The sequence below is a fragment of the Conger conger genome, chromosome 10 (genome assembly GCF_963514075.1).
Source record: "Conger conger chromosome 10, fConCon1.1, whole genome shotgun sequence".
Taxonomy (NCBI): Eukaryota; Metazoa; Chordata; class Actinopteri; order Anguilliformes; family Congridae; genus Conger; species Conger conger.
In genome coordinates this window covers 37940371-37960554 of record NC_083769.1, presented here as the reverse complement: position 1 = coordinate 37960554, position 20184 = coordinate 37940371, and the positions used below count along the sequence as shown (strand labels likewise).

Here is a 20184-nt window from a genome sequence, read left to right as displayed (position 1 = left end):
TAATCAATAGAGTGCCGTCTTCTTGTTTGTTTCCTTTAACATGTTTGTATTCTGTAACCGATCAATAGAGACCCTGAATTGATTGGTTTATGATCGAAACGTCAACAGTTTCCCCCCGGGCTCTGCCTCTCTGGGGGCAGGTTAATTAACAGCCTGCATGCCACCTTGGCATGGTTTGAGTCACAGGGAGAAGGAAACTGAGGTAATATTTATCTAAATTCCAATTACCTTCATCTGAGCCGTTTGATGTTGCTAAGAGGTCAATTCACAGCAGGACCAAGGGGGCGTTCTGCATTTCAAACACTCCCAACTCAGCTAGGACACTCCCAATCTCAAAATAAATAAATAAATAAATACATCACCTTTTTCATGTTCTCCTATTGAGGGCTACCTTCAGTGAGCTTCATTAGCGCTTTGTGGAGTCTTGAAAGTAAACTAGGTTAAGGTGGTTATCAAGTACTTTGAGTTAAAATGGTTGGTCTCATTGAAGATTGAGTTCAGAAGTGTTTCTCAGAATAGCTGCAGCCGCTAGCATTCCAACCCAATGTGTTTTCCGTAGTGAACCATCCATACAAGGAAATGTACAAAGAGACATTTTCAAATTGCCTTGTTTACATATTTCTCAGAAATTAAATCCGAATCATAAAAATCCAGGAAGAACAGACTCTTTTTAACCACCGGCTGCTCAGCTGCTGGGATTTGTCAGTTTGTCATATTATTATGTGCAGATGCTGGCTTCCCAGGAGGCCAGCTTGTTAAACCTGAAATTGCTCTCCTGTGATACAGTGGACATTTCATGGTCTGCTATGTCTTTATACTGAAGTCTGAGAGTTGTCTTTTTTTTAAAAGCTGACTGGTCGGAAGAATAAAAACAAATAAATCTTGTGATTGAATTTATGTTAATTAAATAATCTCGAAATTGTCCCAAAGAAAGCAGTTACTTTTGGATCACAAACCTTTGAAGAAACTGCATGCGCTGCTCTTAAGACTGTGTGCCAGCACTTAGGCCCGTAGTGGCACTGTGTCTTACTTACAGCCAGATATTTAAGTCTCATTTACTCATTTATTTAATTAATTCTTACAATGGACTTTGAACAGAGAATCGTTATGCCTCCTTCCTCTGATCACTGCCGCACAGACTTCCAGGCTCTTGTCATAATCTCTAGTTTGAAGTCCCAGAACCTATTTTGTAACCCATTTCATTATACGTGCTGAAAACAGGAGTGGGACTAAAGCTAAAAGATTATAAATGTGCCTTATTAAAGCGGGGAGATAATGTTCGTACGACTGGCGGTTTGTGTGTGTGTGTGTGAATACTGTGTGTGAGCCCACAGCTGCCGTCTCTGAGACGGACAAACCGTCCGCAGTGACCGTCAGATCGAGGGCCCTGCTGTCCCCCCTTGCCTGGCGATGGAGGGTCTCAGTCTTGGCCAGCAACTTGTGACACCCAATATGGCAGCCTTCTACTAATTGATGCCACCTTGTCAACACTAATTACTGGGACTGCAGCAACGAGGAGGCAGCTAATTAACAGACTAACGATGTTTGTCACTTCGGGCCGACCCAGATATTTAGGGAAAAGCCAGGCTCGTCACCCTTGCATCTGCTCTGTTTTTCTTTCTTTTTTTCCCCCCCGATTTTTTACATTTCAATTCCCTGCTCTTTTCAGAATGCGTATTTTTTTGTCTTTCCTGCATTAATTTCGCCTTGTTTATTTTCCGGTTCTCCTCGCCCTCGTCACATTTACGTCAAAATAGATTAGGGCGATGTGTGAGCTTCCGCCTGTTCTCCTCCGCAGAAAGGGGGAACGGGTGATCTTTGCTGCTGTGGGACTGCTTGTCTGTTCCTCGCATTATTTGTCTCCAGTCACATCAAAGAAGTTTTTACATTTTTAGAAACTGTTTTCCTTACCCTGCTCAGCGCTCTACTTATCTGAACAAGCAACCCGCGAGGAGGTGAACTGATGAAGAAGCTGTGAGTGTGTGTGAGTGTGTGTGAGTGTGTGTGAGTGTGTGTGTGAGAGTGTGTGTGTGAGTGAGTGTGTGTGTGTGTGAGTGTGTGTGTGTGTGTGTGAGTGTGTGTGTGAGAGGAGTACTTCAGTCTGTATGCTGATGAAGTGAAGAATATTGACAATAATAGAATAAAAGTATTAAGATGTGGTTATATAAAAAAATCTCTCTTCCCTCACATTCCCCCTTTTTCATAATCTTTCAGAAATCTCTTTTTAGGTCAGATATATTTATGTGGCAGATTTGACACATTTTTTCATAGTGAAATGCATTTCCATATTACCGAGAGATAATCACAGAAGTCATTTCTGCCTTGTGCCTTTTCAGGTCAGACACAACACTTTTTCGCCGTTTGGAAACCAACACTGTGTAAAACTGCAAATTTCATGTTCGTTTTTCTCCATTGCCATTGCAGATAAGAGTGGATGGCGTCCCTCCACCTACCCAGAATGCCCTGCTGTACGAAACGGTTCCGGTCGTGGAGGGCAGTCCCGTTCTGCGGGACATGGTCTTCAGCCCAGATTACCAACACATCTACCTGCTGAGTGACAAACAGGTAAGTGCTGTTGACCACGGGAGAAATGTGCACGATATCGCTTTGACAGGGTTCGTCTCACAGCACATGGGGCAACCTTTTATTTATTTATTTCTGTTTTATACCTTGGCTTAATCCTTAGGGTTTTTACTGCGCGGAACTGCACTACTCTCGGAGCTAGGTCTCTGTTTTCGATTGAGAATACTCATTTTCAGCAGCGTGATCCTCATTTAAAATTTCTAGCCGATGTTGGTATCAGTGCACCCATGAGCGTGCGCGTTAGAATTGAGTGCATTATCAGTAGAGGCCAGTGTGAGAACGGAAGTGTATATTAACACAACCGGGCGCTGATTTTTATTACCATCACATTTGTAATGCGAGTGCGAGATCATTTGTTCCGAAATATGACAGCCTATCTTGGAATAATACGGAAACATTTGTCAAAAGGACTTAAATGGGACCCAGCACTGTCAAGAGATTTTTTAATATATTTTTTTATTTTTTGTTTTAGTACTCGAACCGGAATTTTCCGACACTTAATTTTAACATCTGCGAGACAGGAAGACAGACCGGTTTACGTCTTTGAATTTCTCCTCAGCTGTTCCTGCGATATGAAGCCTGTGAGAAGCGTTTCCATTGACGCAGTGGCAGGGTAACGCGTTTCTATGGGGCTCTATTGTGGCAGTGAAATGCGCAAGGCCGCCGCTGAGTTCCTCTCCAGCTGGCTGAGGGGGTCTGACACGCAGCCGCTGTGGAGAACGACGCCTCTGTGCCTCATAATGCATCTTTCAGGGCCTCATTCTTTCCTTCAGGAGCCGGAGATTAATTGAAAGGAAGCGCGAACCGCTCTCATCGCGCAAATCTCCGAGAGTGCTTTTCTATTTTATATTTAGCCTTGCCCTTTTTACCCCGCCCGCCGCCTTGTGTTAGGAAAGGAAAGGGGGAAGAAAAGGCTGCACCTTTTCGCGGCGGAGGTTGAGAAGATCAGGCAGGTGTCAAACCTCGACACGAGCGCACGCGGAGAGAAACAATCCGACCGCGGTGAAAAGAAAGTAGGCCGCATCATCCAGGGCACGGTTGCATCACACGCGGAAGAAGCGGCGGTTGGCTGACGGGGGGTGAATTTTAATTTGCGCGCGCGGCTACAAACACCCACTGAAGCCCTGTTTTACAGTGCGGTTGCCTCCAGACTGAGATGTAAATGCGCTGAAAAATCATAGCGTGTTTTTTTTTGTTGTTTTTGTGTGTGTGGAGATGAAGCGAAGTGGGCCTCGAGGAGGCTTTTGAGAGAGGAGTTTGCGAGGGCACGGGTTTGAAGCACAGACAACACGGAGGAGGAGCACCCTCTCTACCTCCAGCACGGAGGTAATCCACCCTTACGGCAGGTGGAGAAAACCCCTCGTCAGGTGTGCTTGGTCTCCGGAGCGTGGTCCAAAAGGGCTGGTTAAAACCGAGTTTGGGGGGGTTGGGGGGGTTGGGGGGGTTGGGGGGGTGGGAGAGAACTGGATCAGATGAGCGGAGGTGGAAAGATGGGGGTGGGAGAATCGGGGAAGAGAACAGTGTGCAGTACGTCTCAGGGTCCTGCCAGGACATCGCTGTCAGGAGGGAACGGAGAGAAGAAACAGGCAGAGCCTGAACATCCGCACTCCGTTCCTACTACTGTATTTACTCTGTATTATATAAGGTGCCCGTGCATTAAGGGCTAAACCGCGCCGATCCATTCCAGATATCGATATAGCGTTTAGTGATTAAAAGGGGCGCAGTGCATGTTTAAGAACACATCGCCCGGCTGTGGATTGATGGTTCTGGCAGGGCACTTTAGATGGGCCGCGGCTGTCCTCGGGATGATGGAACGGTGTCTGAGAGCTGCAGGGTTTGGCAGCGGTGCAGGTTATCTGCCCGTATAACGCCGCGGGAGAGAGGGAGGGAGGGAGGAGAGGAGAGACCTGAGGCCCAGCATCGCTCCGCCGCTAGCCCGGCTCGTCAGGGCCAGGCGCACGTTCCTGCCCTTTGCTTTTCAGAAATCGTAGCGTGTGTAAATAATGCATGCGCAACACACGCGGTCTGTACGCCGTGATGAATATTTCATCCGCTGTGTTCCCCGTTACGCGGCCGGCCCAGATCATCAGAGTCAGACCAGTCGGTTTGTTTACGCTGAAAACGGCTTCCGTGAGTTTACATGAGTAAGACTTTTTCTTAAACGCTTTTTAATTGCCCTGTTTTGGAGCGGGGCTGTTGTGTTATTGCCGGCTGGCCGTCGTGTTTTCCCCCGACTGTCTCAGGGCTGCTGTGTCCTCCAAACTGCAGGCAGCCTACAGTCACTTCAACACTGACACAGTCACTGTCACAGTGAGCACTGGCACTGCAAGAATGTCACTGTCACAGTGAGCACTCACTGTAGGAATGTCACTGTCACAGTTGGCACTGCCACTGCCAGACAGTCAGTCACAGTCCGCATTGGTCAGGATTAATCAGCAGATATTGAGATCAGCACTGTTGATTGCGATCGCACTGATGATTGAGATGGCAGAGACATTGTCTGTAGCACTAGGGACAGATAACGCACTCGGCCAGAGGTCGGCGTGGCGCGATGACGGCGTCTCTCTTCCCGACTGCCCTCGGGATGCGGAGCGCTGGCGTCTGTGGGCTGCGGGAGCGTGACTGGAGCGGGAGCGTGACTGGAGCAGGAGCAGGAGCGGGAGCGTGACTGGAGCGGGAGCGGGCGGACGAGCCGCAGGTTTCACAGCTCCTGGCGCTCGATGAGGCGGCAGGTTTCACAGCTCTGCGTTGGGTGGAATAAATGATGCTGTAAGGTGTGGCGCTGCAGCTCGCCCACCCGCCGGCTGACACGGTGATACCGCCGGCCGGGAGCCGCCGGGCGAGGGTAAACACCGGGAGGAGCCCGCCCCCAAAACCCACAACAGGGCCGAGCTTCGGTTTGCTCTACCTGCGGGATGTTCAGGCTGTTTTTCATCAGATTCCTCTCTCACTATCGCACTCTCATTCTCTCTCTCTCTCTCTCTCTCTCTCTCTCTCTCTCTCTCTCTCTCTCTCTCTCACACACACACACACACTATCTCTCACTATCTCATGCTCACTGTCTTTCTCTCTCTCTCTTTCTCTCACACTATCTCTCATTATCTCACTCTCATGCTCACTGTCTCTCTTTCTCCCATGCTTGCTTAACATATTATTGTTTTTCACAATTCTTATTTCATTTTTTATATATATTCAGTGCTGCATCGCCCGATTTACAACAAATGTATTATTGTTAAATACAAATGTCTTTTATATTTGCATCCATATCTTTATGGATGCAAATATTGTTTTGTAATTATTGGTTTTGTTAATGTTTGGGCACAATGAGGGCACAGAAGTGAAAGAATACCCTGCTCTTATTTGCTGGTGATGTTTACATTATGTTTGCATTGACTACACTCAGAACAGATTTAAATTAACTTCAGTTTCTGCAGTCCTGTTTGGTTCAAGCAGGTTTACGTTTGCTCATAAGCAATCGTCATCGTGAGCATAGTCCTCGCAATCACCCGACTCACAACCGACAAAGTGGGAGCCGTCATTGTTTTAACATTCGGGTCTTCTTTACCATTTGAACAATTGATTCTGGGATTGTGGGAGTGTTGGTGCCAAGTCTCCACTAAACAAATCAATACGGGGGCCGCATGTCTGGTCTCAAGCTTTATTGACAAAATATTATGTCTCTATTCGCTGAAGACCAAGGCCGCACATCCCCCCTGAGCGGTTTAATAGCGTTTATGTTGTGATTGAAACATTGTCCTGACCAGCCCACATCTCTGAATAGCAGGATCTGGTTTGAGAACAGCATTCATCATGGGGTGTGGTCCAGCCGGCGAGCGAAGCTCCACTAAGGCAATGCCATCCATCAGAGCGCAAGTGTGATTATGCTTTTAAGTTCTCCTGGAGTTTTCTCTTTTCAGTTGTCATTGGTTGGCCACCTAGTTTGTACAGTCCATATAATCAGTGATGTATTTTTGTTGTCACATGTTGGCGGTTCTTAATCTATTAAGAAGTTTTTAGTTTTAACATTGTATTAAAAGTACCTTTTCATATATTTATCTTTGGAACTTACTTTTCCCTGAAAAGCCTATTCTCAGTTGGAGTCGATCAGTTTTGTGGAATGTTTGAATCTCATGTTTGGTACAGGTTGCCATGGTTGTGAACGATGAGCAGTCAGAAAGAATCTCAAACTTGCAAGAGAGAACTTTCATTAGATTTTTAGTCCTCTTTTGACCACCCCACCTGGAATCCATTTCATGACTAATGGTGCCGTGCTCTTGAGTAATTGGTTTTTAGGATGATATTGTTCAGGAGTCCTCCAGCCCGGGAACAGGATATAAAATGATTTAATCATGCCGCAAGCTTTATCAAAATGGCTGACGTTTTTGTAAAAAAAAAAAAAAAAAAAAAAAGGTTTTGTGAAGAGGTGTGCTGCTAAACTGACTTGACTAAACGAATGCCTGTGGCAGCCATCTGGTGGTAAAAAGGCAAGATACTGACATTTTTACACAAATCTGTTGCAAGTGAAGCTGATGGGACAGACTCATAACACATTTGTAAATTGGAGAATTGTAGTATATGATGCTGTCTTAGTATTTCTCAACCATCCAGTGTCACCCAATGGTCAGCTGGCTGTGTTATGAAGCTATAAAGCACTGAAAATAACCATAATCCAATGAGCTGCAGACATGATTTTTCACTTTGTCACACCCCCGATGGCCCATTTTGATCTCCTCAGAAAGTGATCTACTTTTATCCTGCATAAGTAAGTGCAGACCTGCATATTGTCTTTGTAGACAGAGTAGACTAATGCTCAAGCACTTGTTCAAATATTTATTCTCACTTTAGACTAATATGAATCAGCAGAATTCTTTTAGAAGTTTAGCGTGCGTCTAGAGTATGGGCTGGTGGAGACACTTTAAAATAAGTTTTCATACAGTGTTGCTTAATACGATCACCATGTTGCTTAAAGCTCCTTTCTCACACATAGAAAAGCAGGAAAATATGAAGATAAATAGAATATAACGTGTCCTGAGGCTGACCCTAGTGCCAGGGCGGGTTGTTTTCATGTGGAGTTTGAACAACAGAGCGAGTGAAAGAGGAAGTGATGGGCACACAGGCCTTGGTTTGACAAACAAGGCCTCGTGACTCAGGCTTGTGTGTGTGTGTGTTGGTGTCTGTCACTGGCTCTGTCTGGTGACATTGCTGAATGACACGGGGGGATCAGTAGATCTTTCATTTTTATTCTGCACCCAAGAGTATTCTTTTTGAAATACTTTTTATTCACCTTTCTCAGCACCTTGGAGGGTTACAGCAAAGTAGTGCCAAAGTTGCATCATGCATTTGGGAATGTGCAAGCGGTGCTTTCCAGTGGAATTCTGTGGAATATCTGGGCTAGTTAATGTGTCAGAATCCCAGTGTTTAACAAGCGTGGATATTCTGCGTATTATATTACTTAAAGGCTTAAGACGCTCATTATGGCCAACTGTTGTGGGTGACTAATAGTTGCAAACAGTTGGCTGTCTGCACAGAGCCCAGAATCTGTACAACTTTCCCCACTTAGTGACTAAACTTTCTCTCTCTAATTTTGTTTTTCTTTTATTGTTTTTTTTTTTTTTTTTCTTCTTTTTGCTAGTGATTGCTGAAATGAGGACACAATGCTATGATGATATTCAGAAGTGGGCTGTTCAGAACATGGCTTGAGTTTTTTTTAAATTATTAACAAAGCCTAGCTTTGCTTTTTTTTTTTTTTTTTACTGGTTAATTGTCATCTTCACCAAGGTCTAGTTTATCATTTGTACATGAGGAAGGAACACTCAGGGAATTGCTCAGGCCAGATTTTGTGAGTAATTATAAATATTTCAGGTCCCTGTAAACCCCTAATGGACCCCTGCCTTACTGTGTGTGTTTGGTATATGTTTCTGGGGGTTGTGTCCTAATACTGCAATTAAAAATAATAATAAGTCCAAATTACTTTTGAAATTCTGATTCAATATCCACTATTAATGTGAGAGGTAATGATTTATCACAAAATAGCCCCGGTTTAATCAAAACCTCAACATGCAAAGCCAACTTGCTTAATTCCACCATGAAGCATCCTTGTTTGCTAGTTTATTACTTTTTTTGATATATATATATTTACTTTTTATATCAGTATTTTTTTATTATTTTTGTGTACAATTGTATCCATTTCCATGTATTGTCAAACCCCACGGGGTGTGCGTGTTTCATGAATAACGGAGAGCGGACCATTTAGTCTTGCTGTTTAATAAACCCGCGGCGCTATTGATGCGTTTCCGTGCGGCCTTGGGCGTATTCTGCCCGTGGCCTAGAACATCTACAGCGCCGTTCTTTCGCATTTACAATGCGCTGTAAACCGGTCCAAGGTGAACCGGGCCCTCATGTTTCGGAGAGGGCCTTTGTGATTGAAGAAGCCCTGATTGTGCGGCTCCATATTCAGGGCCCCGGCCACGCGGCATGAATGCGGTTTGATGGTCGCCACGCGTCTGCGTTCCTGTCCAGGGAGGTCTGAAGTGGACTGAAGCGCAGGCCTTTTCCGCCTCTCTTTCTCTGAAGGTCGTCCGCTTTTTATACCGCCCGGTGAAAAGGATGAACCGCGCTCTGCCATTTCGTTTCTTTCTTTCTTTCTTTTTTTTTTATATCGTTCACAAAACCGCCGCTCTTCATATTAAGACTTGCGGTGCTGAAGTTTGTTTGATTATTTATGACGCTTTCTCTACATTTGGAGAAAAACCCCTAATGCGAGAAAATCCATTTTTTTTCAAGGCGGGACTCAAAAGCGCAGCATTCTTCTCTTTAAAAGGATTTGTGGGTATGAATATAGTTTTGAATGGCTGCTGTTTTGCAGTAGAGGCTCAATGTCAGGCTCTCAATGGGCGCAGTGATATGGCAGCCAAGGTGGCTAAAGCTTTGCATTCATAGCCCTCTCCACTTATATTTCCTCTGAAGTGCTCTGCACTGCATATTAATGCGTGTGCCTTTCCACTGATAACCCGAGAACGATACAGGAATGGGAGAACATTGTGTCTGCATTGTATACACAAGGTTGAGGGCTTGATCCCAGGTGTGCCTCCATCAAAAGCCTTAAACGTATACTTGAATTCCAACCCACACTTCCCCAGAGATGTAGGCAATCGTCGACATTCCCGAAAAACTGTCTAAACACGAAACTACTTTGTGTAAAAATGAAAATGTATTTGGATGAAAGTGTCTGCCTAATAACAATAATGTAATCTAATGTTGACTCAGTATGTTATGCATTTCCTGTGTGTTTACTCTTGTGTGTTGTGTGCTTTCTGTGTGTTTACTTGGTTTGTTGTGTGTTAACTGTGCGATTACTTGGTGTTTCCTGTTTCCTGTGTGTTTACTCTTGTGTTTTTTTCCTTTACTCTGTGTGTTTCCTGTGCAATTACTTGGAGTGTTGTATGTTTCCTCTGTTTCCTGTGTGTTGTGCATTTCCTTTACTCCCTTTACTCCTTTACTTCCATTTCCTGTTTACTCTGTGTGTTTTGTGTTTCCTCTGTGTCCTGTTCCCTCTATTTACTCTGTTGTGCGTTTCCTTTGTGTTTACTCTTCCTTTGTGTTGTCTGTGCATTTACTCTTGTTTGTTGTGTTTTTATTGTTTTGTGTGTTTCCTGTGTGTTGTGTGTTTCCTTTGTGTTTACTCTGTGTGTTGTGCGTTTCCGCTGTTTTCTGTTTGTTTGCTCTGTTTCCTGTTTGTTTGCTCTGTGTCGTGTGTTTCCTTTGCGTTGACTCTGTGTGTTTCCTCTGGTTCCTGTTTGTTTACTCTGTTTTGTGTTTTTACTGTGTGTTGTACGTTTCCTGTGTGTTTACTCTGTGTTTTTTTTTTGGCAGGTGAGCAGAGTGCCGGTGGAGAGCTGTGGCCAGTACAACTCCTGCAGCACCTGCCTGGGGTCTGGGGACCCTCACTGCGGCTGGTGTGTCCTCCACAACAAGTGAGTGACACATCGCTAACATCACACGTCATTTCAACTGTCACACACTTGAAAAAGGGATCCCACTGACTTAAATCAAATAAAGGTTTCTGTTCCACCTAAATAACGAATGGCACCTCGCTACAGACGAGCGGCGCACTGTATGAGCGTTTTTAATGACATGGTGATGGAAATCCGGCCTGTCACTGGAGTTTTATGAGAAGCAACATGTGAACCCACAAATCATCAATCTGCATTGGCCCAGATAAACTCAACATGACATTTACTTGATATAAGTGAATCGTGCAGAACGGGGCAAGATATAAAAATTCCATCCCCCCTAGTTTTATGAAGAGCCGGAAAGCCGATATGTGACCTTTCTCCAACACCGCAGGGATGTCTGGACTTCCGCCAGCCAATAAGAAAGCTGCCCCCCGGGGTCACGCATTTCACCTGGTTTCACACAGGAATTGGCAGGTGACAGCTGCCCCAGATGTGTACTTCCTGTGGACCCTTGGGTAGCAGCTGGTAGAGCGGAGAATGCAGGAAACAGCTGGATTTTCCTGGCCTCACTCCTAAACCCCTCCACCCCCCCATCTAAAGGTTGTCATCAGGCCCGCTTTTGACTGCAGCACACTTGATAAATTTGCTGAGAGCTGCGTATGAAAGTGCCCTGTGTTCTGTCACGGGGAAAAAATAGAGATCTCTGATGGAGAAGCACATTTAACTGCTGGGCGTGCTCTGTAACTCACTGAGTACAATGGTTATACTATAGGGGAGGTCTCAACTTAGTCCTGCTGGCAGCCCAAACCACAGGGAGATCAACAGGGGACTGGGGGGGGAGGTGCGTGAGGGCTTGGGGGAGAGTTTGGAAAAGTGCATTTCAGCAGGATAGCCTGTTTAAGAGCAGGGAAAGTGGAAAGACTCAAATGTGGAAGTCATTTTGGGGGAAATGTGCGCATTTTGAGGGGGGAGGAACGCAGAAAGACGTGGAAATATATTTGGGTCATGTTCATTTTTCCTTCTGTGGTTTCAGCTATCACCATGTGCAATATAGTATGCATTTGAATGCAAAGTGTGTGTGTGTGTGTGTGTGTGTGTACAGTGGGGTCCAGAATTATTAGCACCCCTGACTGGTAATGCACTATAAAATACCACAGATCAGATCAGTCAGCCTTTTCTGAAGACCGAGGAACTGGCCATTGAGCTGTGAGATAAAGAGGCAGAAAGCTGGATATGGTGCAACCCAGACGCTACCAATATCAGGCTGTTCTGAGTGGGGTGAGAAATGGGTGAGAATGGCAGTTTTCGGAGTAATTGCCAATAAGCCAGCTGCAAAAACACCAGTTTCTGAGCTCATTGGCTGAAATGGAAGAAACTGTCCAGAGGTCAACAATCGCTTCAGTACTTGGGAGAGTGGCTTGATGGAAGCCACTTCTAAGAAACACCAACATTAAGCTATGGCTGGAATTTAGTAGAACAATGCCTGGTGTTTACTAGAAGACCCTAAGTCCTTCTGGATGAAGATTGAGCTCTTTGGCCTGAAGGCAAAGTACTATGTTTTGTGGAAAGCGATATCATCCAGGTAACTTCATCCCTGCCATCTAACGTTGTGATGGGAGCGTCACGCTATTTGAGTTGCTGTTGGACGGGAGGGGCTGGGAAACTTGATACCATTAAGATGGATGGAGCCAAATTCAAGCCCACCCTCTCTGTCTCACCCCACACAAGATGTGCATTTTAGGGTGAAGCATCATGTTCCAACATGCCAATAGGCATGTTCCAAATGACCCAACGCACGTGGCAAAAACCACAAAGGAAGAGCTTAAAGACAAGAAGGTCATATTCAGGAATGGCCCAGAGTTAATCCCATTGACATTCTATGGTATGACCTGAAATGTGCTGTGTACCAACTCTCTGCTTCTAACTTGGCAGAGTTGTAGTGGTTTTGCGTAGAGCAATAGGCAGAATGACAAAATGTAAATGTACAAAGGTCATACAGACATATCTGGGAAGATTCTGAGCTGTCAAAGACCTACATACAAAGCAGCCGTTTTGCATCCTGAATGTATTTACATTTTTTGTTGGTGAAGGTAAAATATATATTGTATATTTAAATGCCACAAGGTATGAGGCCATTTTGTATTATGAGCTTTTGACAGGATCATTGGACTAAATGATTATGGGGTTCACTGGTGGACTAAAGGAAGCATTGTTCTAGGCTCCAACCTTCTAAGAGGGCATTGTAGAATTTCAATACTACCAACTTTCCTCTTCTATCCCTTTATATTCCCAATTCTTCCATACCTTAATCAAGATAAAGATCTTTAATTAAGATGCAAATCTGGGATTGATGGAATAATTAGACTAGACTTTGCAGCTCCAGTTTGAAAATTACGTTTCTTTGCATATTAATGCTGCGCTCCCAGAATTTACATGACCTTGTGACAACCACTGCACAGTGCAATTAATGTGAGATCAAGCAAAGTGATGAGAAGAGATTCGCTGGCTGAATGGTCTTCGTTCACACATTTAACCTCTTCTTTTTCCACCACAAATTATTATCGTGAAGTGAGACAGAATCTTGGCCTTTTTTTTTTTCTTGAGTTGAGCAACCTCAAAATGTCTGCCATCTGATCCTTCCCCCTGCCTGTGCGGTTCTGACGCGTCGCCGGGCTGTTGGGCCGTAAGCTCTGGGATGTTTAAGCGTCGGACAAAGGGAGCGGTTGAGTAAAATTGAGAAGTGTGACAGCCCACATCTATCTCTGGGACAAGGCACTCTCGTTCCCGCGCTGCGGAGTCTTTCCCTGTGGGGACCGAGAGAGATTGAGAAGGGGGCCTATTGTTCATCTTCACAGGCAGGCGGAGGACGCCTAAGACGGCTTATTCATGTGCTGCAGATTTCCCGCTGCTCTGTCTCTCTCACTGCAGCACTTGGCAACAAGCTTTAAAAAAAAAAAAAAAAAAAAAAAAAAAATGTTTTTCATGAAAAGAGCCCCAACCTTTAGGCTATTCCCCATTTTCAGATTCCTGCATTCTATGAACTGACACTAGATACAAATGATGCCTGATTTGAAAAATTCAGATGACTAGTATATTGTGATTACATACACGCACCACTAAATTTTTTTGGAGAGTGACACGTGTTTGGCTCTGAAAATAATAGTTGAATTAAAACTATGAATATGTACTTAAAGTGCAGACTGCCAGATTTAATCTGAGGATAATTACATCCACATCGGGTGATCTGTGTAGGAACAAAAAAATGATCAGAGACATAGCCAAAACATTGGGTGTGTCAAAATCAGCTGTTTGATAAGAAGCCAAGAGCAGTCTGGTGAACTGTGCAATAGCAAACTGCCAGGTTAACAACGGAAAGGCCACTGTTGTGAAGGACCGAAGAATACTTTGAAAGACCTATGGAAAATTAGTATTATGCTGTATCAGAGTGATGGAATTCAGAAAGTGTTGAGAAGGAAAGGAACAGCACCCAGCACCTGGGAAACATGGTGGAGGTGTCTTATGGCTTGGGGCATCTATGGCTGCCCCTGGAACTGGCTCACTTATCTCTGCTGGTGGCAGCAGCAGCAAGATGAATTCTGAAGTGTACAGAAATATCGTATGTGCTCAGATCCAACCAAATGCCTCCAAACTCATTGGACCTCATGGCAGGACAATGAGCCCAAACACACAGCTAAAGCAACCAAAGAGCTTTTCAGGGCCAAAAAATTGAATGTTCTTGACTGGCCAAGTCAGTCACCCGTCCTGGATCCAACTGAACATGTGCTTCATTTACTGAAGAGGAGACTGAAGGCAAAACGCCCCAGAAACAGGAGCTGAAGATGGCTGCAGTACAGGCCTGGCAAAGCATATACAGGGAACATACCCTCTGCCTGGTAATGTCGATGGGTCTCAGGCTTAGTCAATGAACGCAAAGGATTTGCCACCAAGTACTAAATTTCATGTCTTTATTTCACATTACATCAATTTGTCAATTTGGTCCCATCAAAATAAAGCTGACAGCCTGCACCTTAACCTAATATTCATTGTTTCAGTTAAAATCCAATATGCTGGAGTACAGAACCAAAGCAACAAAATTGTCACTTGAAGCCAATCCTTTTTAATTTGCATACACACACACACACACACACAGACTTGGGAGAAAGTTTGAAGAGGCAATTATTTTAACATGCTACATTCATCTGTAGGCCAAGCTGGTCTGGTTCAGGGGAACAGAATGGTCCGCTTTCACTTCTGCAGTTTCCATGGTAACGCGGGTCCTAAACTGAAGCTTGCCCCAGTCAGGATTTGATTGCTGAGATTTCCGTTGTGTGTCCTTGTCGTAGAACACAGGCTTGCATGTTTTGGGGATTTTGATTGGTGGGGTTTTTGACTACATGGTGCTACAGAAGTCAGACCAAAATCAGGAAGTCAGGGCAGTTTGTGCAGAGGGATGTGTTGAGAACTGAATCAACATTAAAGGAAGACTGCATTATTTATGTTGGGTTTTAAACCCGGTGAGAGCCCGGTGTTTTGGTTGAGGTTTGGTTTGCCCTCGACCGTGCTGGTTTCGTGGAAATGTGGTTGAGACATTAAAGATGTATGTATGTAATGTAATGTAATGTAAAGATGTTTCATTAGCAATGGCAGTGAAGAGGTTGTGGATTTGAGGCAATGCCTTTCATTTCAGTTGTTAAATACTGTAGCTCTCTCTAGCTTAGGTTCATGGCTGTTGTAAGAGAATATGATTGACAGCTGGGAACATGGAAAGGAGTATAATTGTATTGCTGTAATTTTGCCACACTCCTGACCATAGCGAGGATTGAAGCTTGTTTGGTACCAAACAAAATAAGTTTCTTCATTTTTTTAGTTTTATTTTTTTATATTTTTTTATCACGATTGAGCAATGTAAATGAGAGAATTGATTGTTCTTCATTTGTACATGGCTTTATTTAACTTGTTTAGATTAATCAATATATAATGTGTGTTTCAGCTCTATTTAGCCTGTTGCATTTTTTTTTTTTTCTAAACCACAAACCTAGACTAAACATTGGCACTATTATAAAGTATGCATTTCTACATATTGCATATATAGACAAAATAGATAAAAAACAACATTTATAAGTGATTTACTGAGTGCACTAGTTGTTTTGCATTGAAGAGACCATGTGTAAGGTCTTCACTTTTTCAGGTAACAATCATCAGTCTAAGGGTTAAATGTGAAATGACCTTTCCGGCCTACTTTAAGATCCCCTTAAATGTGTGATTCTTGCAATCCAACATTAAACGTGAACTTTTCCATGTTTCTCATCTTAACACGTTTGTGAGTTGTGCGTTTAAGGTGATGTTCTTTCTCACTCTAATGTCTGTCCTTTGCTGTGTGTAAAAACAGGTTAATTATAATTACATATGTAAAGCCTCTTCAGGTGGTTAATTCTTAATTTGCCACTGTGCTGAAAGAGCCTGTTCCCTTCCCTGGGGATGGCAAGTCAGAAGGTTGCTAAGAGAGACCGACCCCCACCCCCTCCCCACATACACACGCACACACTCACACATACTCATATACTCACTGTGTTACACACACACACACACACACACACTCACCCTTTTCAGGGCTTTGTTTTGACCTTCCTCCTTTTCTTCAACTTGTTTTGGTTTTTGTCTGCTGTTCCCCGAAGGCTATTTAGCCTCTAGCCATCGTGTTAGCCTAGCCAGAGTACAGGGGGAGGGGTTGCACCCTGGGAAGTGCTCCGTGTCCATGGCAACAACAGGAAACTGGAAGATAGATTTGTAGTGCGATTCTAAGCAGCCCTGCTTTGTGATTTCTCCGTTACTGTATCTGTTGGAGGGCACTGGAGAGCATCTCTCTGTAGACCTGACATGGGTCTCGCTGAAAACTGCCAGGCTGCTGGGAATTAATCAGTCTCTCACAAATATGCACTAATATCGCATTGAACCTGTCAGTCACGCACACTTATTCTACACCACCTTCTACCACCAGGTGGTTGAACACCACAGTGTTAGCATAATGCTATTTTCAGAGTGTTATTTTGTTTGTAACCTCCTGCTTTGCCACTGGCTATTGGCCCTCTGGGGTTTAGTCTCTATGACTTGCTTGAATTAATTACATGCTAAGTAAGGCTGATCGCTTTCTTAAATAGGGCTGAAACCGAATGGTATAAAACTTTCTCCGGAAGTGTGAGTCATCAACGACTGAGTAAATCCACATTTGATTCTAGTTTATCAGTAGCAATGTTCACAACTCTTTTGATGCTCATTTGGAGAAAATATTTCTAACCACTTAATGAAGAATATCGACTGCCATATGGAGGTTGTGAAGCTGTTATTCTGGTTAAAAATGGAACCAGCAAAGACAAAGGAAAGCCCACCAGCTGGCCTGTAAGGAACCTGCACCTGTACGGGTATCTGCGCTCCGTTCAGCATCCAGAAAATATGGGCAGCTTCATTTAAAATGCAGATGATTTTGGGTCATTATGCGTTGGAATAGAGGACAGAAGGAGGGGGGTTGGCTGTCCTCTCTGTATTGTTCTTATTCAGAGTTAAGCTCGTCTCCTCTTGTCTTTCTCACTAATCAAAGTCAAATAGACAATTAACCCGGGCCTTGTGTGGCGGTAGCTCTCTCTCTCTCTCTCTCTCTCTCTCTCTCTCTCTCTCTCTCTCTCTCTCTCTCTCTCTCTCTCTCTCTCTCTCTCTCTCTCTCTCTCTCTCTCTCTCTCTCTCTCTCTCTCTCTCTCTCTCTCTCATATACCAGTTTATGTGCTCAATTTATCCCGTCTCACAGCCTCGACGCGTCTCGTTTAGCGCTTTTCCCCGCGGCAAAGTCACGGCCCTCATTCAGCCGGGCTGGAGCCGGCGGCGCCGCGTCATGCTATGAGATCATGCCTCCGCACATCTGTCTGCGCCGCGTTCAGTCCGCTCCCGTTTATCCTGCCGTCTAATGACAGGCCGGGACAAAAACCCCGGTGACGTCGCGGTCTTCGGAGAGCGCCAGTCTGTGATTGCGGCACCGGGCGGCCGGGCGGCCGCGAACGTTTACGCGATTCCGAATAAACACGGGCCGCGTAGAAATGTAAGCACGCAACGCAAACCCTTTTTTGGAAATGAATTCTCTCGACCGGGGGCATGTGTGGCGAGAGGCAGGACGAACAGACTGGCAAAATGGAGGCCGCATTCATCAGCCTGAGCCCCCCTGTGATGGTTAATATTGAGCATCCCCCCCCCCACTCTCCGCCTTTGAAAAAATGCCCCCATTATGTTTAACACCTCAGTGCGCGCTCTCTTCCCCTCCGACAGTTTATAGCCCATTCTGACCTTATCACGTCTCACACAGAAGGTTCCTCTCGCTAATTGAAGATGTGCCGAGTCCATCTTGTCCTCGTAGGGGTGGCAGGGTGAATGGGAGTAATGTGGGGCACATGTAATCCTGGTCCGGTGGTGGGGGGGCTGTCTGTCTGTCAGCCTGCAGCTGGTGGGGGGTGTGGGGGTGCCCCCCCCCCCCCCCAGGGGAAAGGAAACTTACCATAAATCACGTTTCTGCTGGCCCCACCAGGAAGAGACGGGGTCTAATTGGGTGGAATTTCATTTCAGAAACAGTGCGCCGGGAAAATGCTAAAGCTACAAAAGGGCTATAAATCTGCACACAGGAGGAGGAAATGCAGAGATTAGTACAGTCTGCTGCTTATTTATATTCACACTGTGAGATTTCTGAATTCAATTTGTGTGTGTGTGTGTGTGTGTGTGTGTGTGTGTGTGTGTGTGTGTGTGTGTGTGTGAGCTGTGTGTGCTGTGTCCACTGCGTGCGTGTGTATGTGTACAAGGGGGAAAATGTTGCTCATTATATTTCAATGACTGTTTTCTAAGCCGGTTCCAGAGAGGGGTGTATACGACCATAAGATTCATATCTCTATTCCATCCATTTTAATTTCACATGCATGGGATCGGGGGTCCCGCGCTACTTCACCCTGCTAGTCTCAGAAAGAGGCTCAGAACCTGCCCTGGTGTGCAGGCAGACCTGACCACCAGGGCTCCCTGTTAGCGGAGCAATGCGCCAGTGCCCTCAGCAAACACAATCAACCGGGTAAATAATCCCACTGCTCTCGCAGTTCCAGATCAAAGCCACGCCGCGCGCGTTTGAGACCGGCGTCGACGCGGTCCGCATGCGGTCATGTTTTCAAACAGGACGCTGAAACTAATCACAGTAAATTCAGTGTGTGAGGAGAACCTCTGCGCACGGGTCATAATTGTGTGTATTTTACATTCCCTCTTTGTGACCCCTATTAACTGTGCTGTAAGTTAATACATATTTATGCCTCTGCATATCTTGGTGTGTTCTCTCATGCAGCTGGGATCCTGTCTACATTAAAATCAAATAAAGTAAGATCAGGAGTGCCTGCCTGTAAGCTTTCATTTACTCAGGCATTCTGTTGTTTTAAGCACAGCACTGGAGCAGTAGTTTTACTTTCCTGGTTTCCTGAGGACATGTATCAAATAACACAATATTAATGAACTGCGCAGTCTTCATACCTCACTGCCCTAGTAAGCTCTGACCTCACTGGTATCTTTCAGCTCTTTTCCTGTTTATTGGCACATTTTGTGGAAATAATGTTTTGTGAAGAGAAATCGGTGATTATGTAGAAGGGGGTTGAAATCGCTTCATTCATGGTTTAACGCTTTGAAGAGTAGGAATGCTTCTGAATCTTTTCTTTCTCTTTCCCCTTTCGAAAGTCAGTGTTCTAGAACCAGTCGTAGAATCGGCATTAGAACGTTCAGTCGAGAGCATTCTGATTGTGTACTCTTCTGACTGTGACCTCACACCTTAAAGATCTTGTATCTGCAAGTTAGATGCTGGCTGCAGTTCTGTGACCATCAGCACTGCTGTTCAGTATGCTGGAGTTCACACGATGATCACAAACGCTCGTGCGTTAAATGGTATATGTTTATTAGACTGCTGTAGATCCCCCCTGCCTCTCCCAGTGCAGCTGTCTCGCGCAAACATGTGCAACTTTTAGCTCCACTTAACACGTCTGACAATTGTGCCAGTGTTATAAATGTTTTAATATCCAGCTGCTGTGCGGAACAACCACTCGGGGAGCAGAGGACATTCTCCACTGTGGGGGGGGAAAAGCACACCCAGCTTATTACAAAAAAATGTGCCATTCCAGGAATAAAATGAGCCTCACGCATCATTAACCACGCGCTTTTTAGCGTCGGAAGGTTTTTTTTTTCAATGGTCCGATGGATATTGTTTTAATAAATGAAAATACAGTAGCAAAGTCAAAGTCAAGCCTGTTGTATTTCATCCCAAAGAAAACATGTGACGGTATGTTGGAAATTAGAACCTTTCAGCGCCGCAGAATTAATGTGGAAAATCTTTATTCTGTTCCAGTAGCTACGTCCTCTAATGAATCTCCAGAGCAAATGCTATAGGTTGTGAAATTCGATATTTTTGTGCCATCTTAGCTGAAATTGTTTAACCTCCTAAGACCCGGCATGATTCTCTGGTCTTAATATCAAAAATCGTATTTGAAACCTACACTACTAGGTGCATTTATTAATATAAAAAAAAAAAAGTAAATGTTTTTACTACAACGTTCCAAGATATTTATTTCTATTATGTCAAAAAATAAAA

General features: G+C 44.6%; 1 protein-coding gene across 1 annotated transcript in view; it reads left to right on the top strand.

Moving 5' to 3' along the window:
- Window positions 1-20184, top strand: part of plxna3 (plexin A3) — a 138573-nt gene that overhangs the window by 58453 nt on the left and 59936 nt on the right. Inside the window, exons 4-5 of the mRNA XM_061256868.1 lie at window positions 2425-2565; window positions 10456-10556. Of these exons, the coding sequence (XP_061112852.1) occupies window positions 2425-2565; window positions 10456-10556 (242 nt within the window). The remainder of the gene's footprint in view (window positions 1-2424; window positions 2566-10455; window positions 10557-20184) is intronic.